Consider the following 10,542-nt stretch of genomic DNA (forward strand, 5'->3'; position numbering starts at 1 on the left):
GTCAATTGGAGGTTGAAAGGCTTTGGCCCAGGAAGGTACAACCAGATGGAATCCCAATAATAGACAAATGATCATTCAATGCCACAGGGTCTTTCTCCAATCTTTTCTCCTCTAGTGGCCAGATCACCAATGGGACTTCCTGTCAAGTACAGCACTGCATTCTGGCCCAGATGGAGTATGACCATCACCAGCCCATGGTGAAGGCAAGGTATGGGACCCTTATTCATGTGTGCAGCAAATACTCAACATGTCATACATAGCTGGATGGTTAAAATCCATGAGCTCTGTGATCTATTGGGGAATGGGAAGAGATCCTAGAATGGATACTAATTGGAACATGCCAATCACAGGGGACAGTGTCTGTGCCAGTAGTATTCAAGAATGCCTCTGTACACCTGACATATGTGTTCACAAGGGTGATAGGGTTTAAGTCTGCCCCGAGTTCTTCATTTTCCTAAGCAAATCTGTGAGTGTGTTTATCCATGTAGGAGGAAAAACAGAAAGAGGGCTGGGGTGGGGGTAAAGAGAGGAGCCCAGAGATTCATGGGCAAAAAGACTTGTTGAGCAATGGGGACATGTATGCCAATGTCCTTGGATACCATGGGTACACAAAGAATGGGTCATCAAGGAAGACGTCAGGGGCAACAACTAGAACATAGGGGTAACTGGGAGGGATCTGGGGAGTTGAGTATGGAATTTCTCACTCCTTTGTGTCAGATTCCAAGGCTACAGATGTATGATAAAAGAAATCTTACAGTCACATTGTAAATTTCCACAGAGAAAGTAGAATCGTAAGACACAATTATAGGCCAGTGGGTTACTAGAAGGTGAGTGGATTGGGGACTGGGAGTAGGTATAAAGGACAAACATAAAAGGGCAAGTGCTTCTTTTTGTCTTGTTCAGACTCTGGGCATCAAATTGGGAATACTTCATAGAGTAGATTTGGAGAACGTAGAGGCTGGGAGAACCAACTGATGCCTAACAGAAGTACACTGTATTTGCCCTGAAGGTTGTTCTCAGGGTACAGAATCTCCTGTGTAGTAGAGATGAGAGCTAATCTTGCCACAGGAATTACTGAAGGAGTACATATTTCTGGGAGTCCTCAAAAAAAGGTGGACCCTCTCAGCCACAGATTAGGTAGTAGGGAATGGGGACACGGGGATAGAAGAAGAGAAAACCCTGTGGGTACCCCTAGGTCTCTTGCTTGCATCATGAAGCCTGGCTGGGGAGGGAAGGGGTCAGGGAAGTAAACATCCTCAGCCATGCATTCTGGTCCTGCTTCCCTTTCTGAATGGCAGTGAGGGGAAATGAGAACATAGAGATACACAAGAGTAGAGAGAGGGAGTTCTGAGAATACATGTCTTTTTGTCGTGGATAAGCTGTCATTGGCCCCTAACACTCGCAGGTTGCAACTGTTGTCTTCTGAGTAGCCTCAGTAGGAGTTGGTGAAATGCTTAGAGGTGGAGTCACAGGGAAGTTGTGAAGTTCAGTCCATCTGCACTTCAGAGGCCATTTATGGATGTCTGTGTTTTTTCTGTGGGTGTCCTTTGTGAGTAGATGCATGTCTGTATGTGGGCAAGATACATACCCAAAATAAAGTGTGTTTTGCTTCAAGTTCCACAGATCCTTCAGGAGTTGGCCACTTTGTTTGTAGAGACAGCCTTTTTCTTGGATGTGAAGCTTATCATTAGGCTGGGCTTCCTGGTCTGTGATCCTACCAGACCCACCCACTAGTTAGGGCCTCACCTGATTTATGACCCTGAGGGCAAGCCACTAGGCTTAGCTTTCTACCATGAACTCACTCCTGTTTATACTGCAAGCAAGTTTAGTGTCTGAGCTAACTTCCCAGACCCTTCTGAGTGGCATTACACAGATCTTGCTAGAGCCTGCATAGGTCTGTGCTTGCTGTCTGAACTGCTGGCAGCTCATCCCTGCAGGCACCTATGGATATCCATATGTATAAATAAACAAATGAATAAATACATATGTAAATAAGTAAATACATAAGTAAAATTGGGAACACAAATTCATTGTGAAAGGCTTAAAATAAAATGAATAATACTAGTCACAAATTTAGGAAGATGTGGAAGGTTGGTTGGATCGGGAAAGAGTTGGGGTTGAATATGATGAAAAGACATTGTATGAAAATCTCAGCCAACCAAAAACAAGAATTTTTAAGGTATTTGACAGAGGTCATGACCCCTCAGCTTCTAGCTTCTAGCTCAGTTACTATCCCAACTGTGCCTTGTCATATGTACTTGGGCCTGCAGCCTCTACACTGTGACCTAAATAAGCTATTGACTGAGTTAGGCCAAGTATAGCCATTCATTCCTGAACTCAGAGTTTGCTTTGGAATGGGAGTCATCATCCAGTGGGTGTTAATGGCAGGGCGTTGGCAGTCAGAGTATGTTTCTTATGTCCAGAGGGCAAAGCTTTACCTCCGATGCTCACTGAGCAGAAGAGTTCTTGGTAACAGAAGTTGTGAAAATGTGTGTTTAGGGCCAGCAGGAGATCATCCCACGTGACACTATGCCGTTAGACAGCTTAAGTTCAGTTCCTGGAACCCATGTGCTTTGTGGAGAGACCACACTTCCCTGTGTCGGCCTCTACTGTTCAGATATGTGTCTCAAGTCATGGCATGTGTGAACATACAAACACACATAGTTTTGAAATGTAAGAAAAATCAGAAAAATTGGAAATTATGTCTTGAAAGCATCAGACTCTTTTCCCAGGTTCCCAAGGGCCCGGGAATGTAAGGAAAGCAGTTTGGAGAGTGATGCTTCCTTACTGAACACATTTCTCCAGCCAAGCAGGGATGCTGCAAAGGACAAGGAACAAAAATGGTCTCATAGGTAGACAAAGAACCCAGGAACTCCTTCCTGATGGCCTGTTTCTTCCAATGTACATGCACTTTACTCTCAAGTCTAATGTCCCACCGTGTACCCCCTCAATCGACTCTATTGAAAGAAGCAATGTTTCATGTCCCTCAAAGATATGACATCAAGAGATCCAGACAGAAGAAGAGCTGGTTGGGGCCCTTTCGATACCTTAAAGCTGTTTTTCTTCTTCATGCTATTTGGAAGGAGCCAGCTACACACTAGATAGGCCAATGGGGAAAAGACTGCCCTTTCCATAAGCTTACCTCTAATTCTGCCCAGAAGAGTTGCCCCAGTAGCAACTAGGAAAAGGTGCCCATCATGTAAGCAGCAGTACCATTTGGTCAGTTTCTTTGAGAGCTCAGAAAGACATTAATATTACAGGACATGCATGGGTTTCAGGATTCACTGTCTAACTAGAAGACTGCCTACCAGGGCAGCAGGGAAGGCCTTTTGAAGGACTCACAGTAGTATTTCTTACTTTGACCTCTCTGCTGGTATCCTTGGTATTTTTGGTCCTTAATGGCTAGATTGCTCTGAAGCCTTATAGACTGACGAGACTTCTGGAAGGAGAGGCTTTTCTCTCCAACAATTTCATCCATTCGTTATGTACCCCAAATGTCATAAATAGAGGAACATCACTGGAGTCTGAAGTTTGATAAGCAATTTCAGCATCCCTCCACCAGCATCAACATTTGTGTGTAGTTCAAACCTCAGACCAGTCCAGTATGCTGGCAGTGAATGGAAATCTTGAGGGCTACCATCCAGGGGCAAAAAAGCTGTAATCCCATGAGAATGTTCTTTGCCGGGATTTTATCAACTTCTGTCCATCCACTCCTGAACAGTCCTAAGTTCTCCTTGTGTCCTGTGCTGCATGTATACAGTAAAACAGTGTATACCATGAGAATTCCCTACAAATGGGGGCAGTTACAGGGAAAGATTAATGTCTGTGGGAAAAGAACCCAATGATTGGACTGGCTCATGAATGCTTGCATCCAAAGGAAAGGTAGTCATGAGGAATGGAGTTGAGAATGATGCAGAACATGGAGGTGAGAGGGGACTGGCAGGAGAGGAGGGAGGGAAAGCTGTAATCGGGATACAAAGTAAAAACAAGAACAAAAACACTAATACCAATTACAAAAACACTAAAGTGGGGATGTACATAGGAAGACAGCTGATGTTGACCTCTGGCCTTTACAGGCACATTCCCAGATGGGTTCTCACAATCATATACACAGAAAACACATAATAAAATAATACACCACAAAATAATGATAATATACAAGGATGGAATTTCCATGCAGTTGCCATATGGAATGGTATACTTTCCAATTTTTATTTCTTCATTTTAAAGGTGAAACTCAAACTAAGTCAACACTGATTTGCTTTTCTAGGACTTCTAGATGAAAAAAAAAATGAATTCCAGTTTGACTCTGCAACAATATAACTCTTAAGAGTTTTATGGAATTTTTTGGTCTCAAAGGGAATACATATAACCTATTTTAAATATTTTGGTATTTTGCAATTATGACTGAAATGATTATATACTAATTATAAACATTGTGTATGAAAATAAACTTTGTTCATAAGATATTACAAAAAGAAAAGGAAAGAAAGAATGGAAACTGAGGTGGTATGGTAGCTCTAGTCATCAATCGTGACATCCAGGAGGCAGAGGCAAGGATATCACTGTGAATTTCTTCCAGGCTTATGTACACTGTAAATTTCAGGATCACCACAACTGCTTAGTAGACTACTCCTGGCTCAGAATGCCAAACAAACAAAGAAAAAAATAACAACCAAAGGAAAACTAGTGGAGAGTGAAAGCAGAATGCCTGGGGTCTCCCATCCCATCCAACTACCTTTCATGGCCTTGAAATGTATTCCAACTTGTTTCCTCTCTTAGCTTGATATTCACACTTGGTCATGTAACCACATGTTGATATTCACACTTGGTCATGTATCCCTGTGTTGATATTGACACTTGGCCATTTGTCCCCATGTTGATACTCATACTTGGTCATGTATACCCATGACAGTTCCATAATCTGGGCATTCCTATTGGGTTGACCACATGAGACAAGTAAAAGTGGTGAGATTTAGCACATGGTGGAGGACAGGCATGCAGGACAGGAGGATGGGTGGTACATCTTACCATGTTCTTTTCAGGCACGTACACAGTGTCTGTCCGTCCAGGTCAACATTTTCTCCTCATTCAGCATGTTACCCTTATAGTAACCAATTCCATTTATATCCCCATTTCTTAATTTTGGTGACAAAAAAACCTTAAATGGCCAGTACAATCTCAAGGTCTACATTGTGATTCTGCTTGGCATATTTAGTTCATCCTATCATGTCAAATCTCAGAGCACAAGTGTTGATGATTTTACATGGGACACATCTCAGCAAGCTTCACCAACTTATCAGTGACCTGTTTTGTCATTGTAAAAAAGTTATAACCATTTTCAGGTGTCACACACAATGAGGTAATCCAGTACATATGTACATACACACATACATACACACATGTACATACATATATATATATATATACATATATACATATATATGCGTATATGTATATAAGCTTTCTATTTTATATGTTTTTTGTCAAGCTCATTTAATGTGGCATTACAACTTGAGAGAATACATGATATTTGAAATGTCAAATTTTCCTCTGCTCTCTGCCCTAACATATATGCGTGTGTGGTGCATTGTCCAATCTTCGGAATCTCTTTGTCCACCCATCAGATCACAGACACTGAGGAACATTTCATTTTAGTACTTTTATCAAAGAGCCCTGCACAGAAGTCACAGGGACACCTGAATAGAAGGAATAGCATCTGAGGCCATAGGTCATGGCTTGTTCAGTCTCCACTACCATGAGGAAATAGACTAGCCAAACTACATACTCTCACTCAAAACCAATGGCCCCTGCAGCTACTTGCCAGAGTCTGTGTCCTCATACTCTCTGAATTTGCTTCTCAGAAGCAGGTCCAGAGCATCTTAGGTAAACTGACAATATGGAGGAGGCTCTGAATCTAAGCATGCTCTGTCACACTTACATCCTAGGACTGGATCATGCAGACTTGTCATGTGACAGTCTCCATGTGTCCTGTTTTTTTTGCTATTTGTAACCTAGGCAACCAACCACACACTATCCTGTCAGGAAGAGCTTGTTCTCCCAGGTTATTGATTGCATAGTGGTTTTTGGATGAGATTACCAACATACACCTATGCCATCACCTCCTTCCCAGGATCCTCCGGGAGTTACAAGCTCAGTCACAATATTAATGGCACATGGATCTCACACCTCTCCTTAGGAAAAATCAGTATGGTACAGTACGGAAATGCATCTCTATTTCCAAAGGGATGTGAGAGGTTGGCAAGATGCAGTCCTAGAGGCAAATGAGGTTTAAGTGATGAAACATATTCTAATGGCATCACCATGACAACAGTCAAGGCATAATTAGAATCCCTCTTGTAGCACCAGCTATTAAAGGTACTTGCTGCAGTGTTGAGAGCAGCAGAGCAACACACCTAAGGTACTGAAATATGCTCATGAACATGCTGCCTGCTACCTTGTGAGTATGTAAATCACATCCTGGTCTTCTCACACAGGCAGTACCCTTCCAAAGAGTGTGAAGACATATATGTAGCACACTGGGTTGGGGGCTTCACTATTCAGAGGGGATGGTAGAATTTGAAGGTCAAATGTGATTAAAACTGTTCAGCTCATGCCTTGGAATCCAGGTGGGCAGGTAAAGTGTCTTCCACAAAGGCATAAGGGCCTGAGGTTTGATTCCCAACCGTCACTCAAAGTCAGGCATGGAAGGACACACCCATAATCCTACCGCTGCTAGGCAAAGAACAGAGGAATCCTGGAACTCGTACTCCTACAGATGAAGCCAAACTGGAGAGTTCCTGCATTGTACAAAAGACCAGTATGCACACACATGATGGGATGCAACAGAAGAACATACACAGAATCAACATCTAACCTCTGCCCACACAGGCACAGGTGCCTACACTGGCACACATATGCAGGCATCACTCATCCAGAGCACATAGAATAGTGAAGCTCAAACCTCTGGAGAAAGATTAAGAAATGCAATTAAGGGGGGTAAAGATGAGTAAGTAGTCAGTGATTCTGGTCAAGGGAGATTATCAATAGTGCTCAAGTAACCAGGGGGGTGGTAAACAGGGCTACCTCACCCCTTAGAGGAACATCTGGTAGGGCGAGCAAAGAGCATGGGCGAGGGCTCCCAAGACACTCCAGTGACTAGGACAGAGTTCTTGGCCAAGCCCTCAGTATTCTTATACACTGTAGGATAAAGTTTTCTGAAGATTGTGATAATTAGGCTAGCAGCTGAACCTGAGTCAACATTAAAGGTTCCTGCATCCCCAGGACAACAGAGTCACAGGGGATCCTGTTGCTGATTGAAGTGGCTCTCTTGAGTATACAACAAGGTGGAAATTAGGCCTCATGGTTCCATGACCATCGTCCTATACTGTCATCTAACTCTGAAAAGTTCCTGTCTTTACCCTGAAAAGGGGCAGGTAGGGATGCTGGATGCAGAGGACATGAGGAAGACAACCAGGTACCTGAGGTATCAAGTAGGTGAAGATCTCACAGGAGGAAAACACAGCACTACTTCAGAGAGGGACTGTTGAAAGAAACAAGATAAGCATTGCTCTTTCAAAGGGAGAGTTAGTGCAAAGTGACCTGGCAAACTTAAGTGCAATGGAAATTTAACTCATCACAGTCAGTAGCATGGCTCAGACAATATGTTATAAAACTCACAATGTTTAACACAAAACAGGTGTCTCCAGAATTAAAGAGGAGATCCCTGCCCAGTTTCTTTACCTCTCACAATCTCTGACATGACTACCCTATGACATCCCACTTAACATAAAAACAGGAGGCAGGCACTCACAGAAGAAAACCTGCTTTCACAGTTGGAATGGGATTTCAGGCCATCTGGTACAATCAGCGGACAGTTCATCCTTGAAGAAAAGCAAATCAATTCCATGTGGGGAAAGTTAAAATACATGTGTACAACCTGGTGCACCACTCTGGTCAGATGGAGATATAGGTGGTGCCCTGCACAGAGCCTTCAGGTCAAGGAGAACTTGAGGATGAAGGATGACAAACAGTACAGTCAGTGACATGTCTCACAGATGCTCCCCTGTTACCTAGTACACAAGAGGCTCTGCTTCTTGTGGCCAAATGGCCTGGGAGAAGGGTTACCCTGGTAGAATGACTTCACCTACACAGGTATCAAGGCACCCAATTATGGTTGCCAGGAATGTCTTTCTCCACTTCCTCCAGCTCCCTCTGTCATTCAGCAGCTATATAGTGGGTGCTGTTCCTGAGCTATTGTGAAGAGCTGTCCCAGGATTTCAACAGAATCCATCCAGAAGTAACAAGATAAAATGAGCCTGGAGGTTAAGAGCAAGTTCCTCTTATGCACACATAGCTTTTGGGTTCCCACTGCAGAATGATTGCTATGCAGCAAACTGATGCAATGGACAAGCCCTACGTTAACTAAGACAACTCTGCTACCCCAACCCCTGTGTGGCATACAAGCAGGTAAAATGCTGTCCATTTTGTCAATTCACCTAGGAGTGAATTTCTGTACTCCCCGTCTCTTGGAAGATTAGAGTTTTTAGTAGCTACCAAATAAATAAATAAATAAATAAATAAATAAATAAATAAATAAAGCACACACAGATCACCAATATGAAAACTAATAGAGCACTTTCCACTGCTGGCCATTGACCACTAAGGGAACACTTGAGGGACACCTGCACAGCCCTCCAGTCAATATTATGTGTATACTCAGGCCATAGTTATACACAGTGCCATTACAGGAAAAGATGGGACTTGTAACCCAAGTCCCTAAAATCATTCACCATGTATCACCAATTTATGAGGCCATAATGATGTCCTCCAAACCTTTGTTCAGTGCAGTGCTTATCTACTCTCTAGACTGTCCATGCTGGCTCCTGCAGGCATATGGGAGCTTCTAATCTCTTTGTCTCCTCATCTAAATGAAACTATGGCTTCCCTGATCTACCCAAGTGTCTTTAAATTGTTATATTAGTGAAATGAAGAGCTAGAGGGTAGGTAGGAGTGGGAGGGGATGACACAGAGTTCTGCAATCCCTTGTTGACTTCTGCTATGACCATAATTGACTGAACGCATGGGAAATTCCTCCAGAGACCCACCATTTGGTGTGGTTAAGAAAGATAACTTCTCTTCTTCCATATAGGCTCACACAATTGGATGTTTTACCCACTATAGTACATTGGACAGCTGCCTTAAGCCTGCATTCCATGACTTCAGTTTCAGGAAGCTGCAAGTGGATCTCTTTCTCTCCTACCCAGCACATGCACCCCAATGTATGTAGTCATCTTTCTTGTGGGGGCACTCAATAAACTGACATCAAGAAGACGTGTAGATGTATGTCTTCTATATATACATAGATAAACATACATATACATATGGTATTGGTTCTTTTTAACAAGAAGTTGAAGGAGGTGTTGAGCTTAAGAAAAATCAATGAAAACTCTCAGTGTATGAATCACATCACGAGCATTTGGGGATTGCTGGTAGCGTTTTCTTCTGTATACGCACCACGTAGCACCACATCCAAAAAGGCATGCTGAAAGACAGGCAGGGTAGTTGACATCTTTCCAACAACAATTCCAATCACAGCACAAGTATTGGGACTTATTCAGTGGCATTGGACTGCCTTGATCTCAGAGCAGTCCATGCCCCTGAGACAGCAATGCAGGATCTTCATATCTATCCTCTGGGGGTCAGCACCTCAGCCTTCTTAAATCCACTACTTGAGCATCCTCTGGAACATCTTCAGGCTTTCCTGCTGCCTCTCCAGCTGGCGCATGTCTTCTGGCTCCTGCTGCTGCCGAGGCCGCTCTGGCAGAGGGACAGGTCTGTTGGCTCCCAGGCTGAGAGTGAGGCCATTGAGGCCCTGCACCAACATTTCCCAGGAGGGAGGGTTGGGGGCTGCGTTCCTCGGCCCACTCATCACAGCAATATTCTGCACGTGGCTCTGGCATTGAAGCTGATTCTGAGCTTTGTTGCCTGAGGGAAAGCCTCTGACATCTCTTTCAAGCAGGTAAGGGGCCATGTGATCCCGGTGCCAGCGTCTCGAGTGCCTCAGGAAGACTTTCTTCCTCTGAGGAAAGCCCTGCTTCTCCCAGTACTGCTGCCACAGAGCCGCCTTCTCCCGGGCCTGCTGCTGGAACAGCCGCTCTGACAGAGGAGCAGGGACACTGGAACTGGGGCTGGGGTTGACACTGAGGATGCTGAGGCCCATGCTTAGCTTTTCTGAAGAGGAAGGCTGAGGGGCTGCTGAGGCCTCTTGGGAGCTCGTCACAGTGGCTATGCGGGAGGGCACAGAAATTGACATTGGATCCCATTTCTGCAGTGGATCCATGGGGGTCTAATCTGAGCTGGGGGGCCACACTGAGCCCTGGTTCCAGGAAGAAAAGTGAAAGTGGAGGCTTGTGGAATAACTAGGCGAGAGCGAGGAGGGATGTGTACAGGCAGGAAAATCCAGACTGTAACAAGAGGTGAGAAGAGAAGAAAGAAAGCTCATGATTATTCATCTCACTTTGTCTGTCCCTCACCTTTAAC

General features: G+C 44.0%; 1 protein-coding gene across 1 annotated transcript; it reads right to left on the minus strand.

Annotated features, from left to right (window-relative positions):
• Nucleotides 1–8,626: 8,626 nt before the first annotated feature.
• LOC127675107 (protein FAM156A/FAM156B-like) lies at nucleotides 8,627–10,542 on the minus strand. The gene has a single exon (XM_052171072.1). The coding sequence runs from the start codon at nucleotides 10,340–10,342 to the stop codon at nucleotides 9,728–9,730; it is 615 nt and encodes a 204-aa protein (XP_052027032.1). The 5' UTR covers nucleotides 10,343–10,542; the 3' UTR covers nucleotides 8,627–9,727.

This window comes from Apodemus sylvaticus, chromosome X (assembly GCF_947179515.1).
Source record: "Apodemus sylvaticus chromosome X, mApoSyl1.1, whole genome shotgun sequence".
Classification (NCBI taxonomy): Eukaryota; Metazoa; Chordata; class Mammalia; order Rodentia; family Muridae; genus Apodemus; species Apodemus sylvaticus.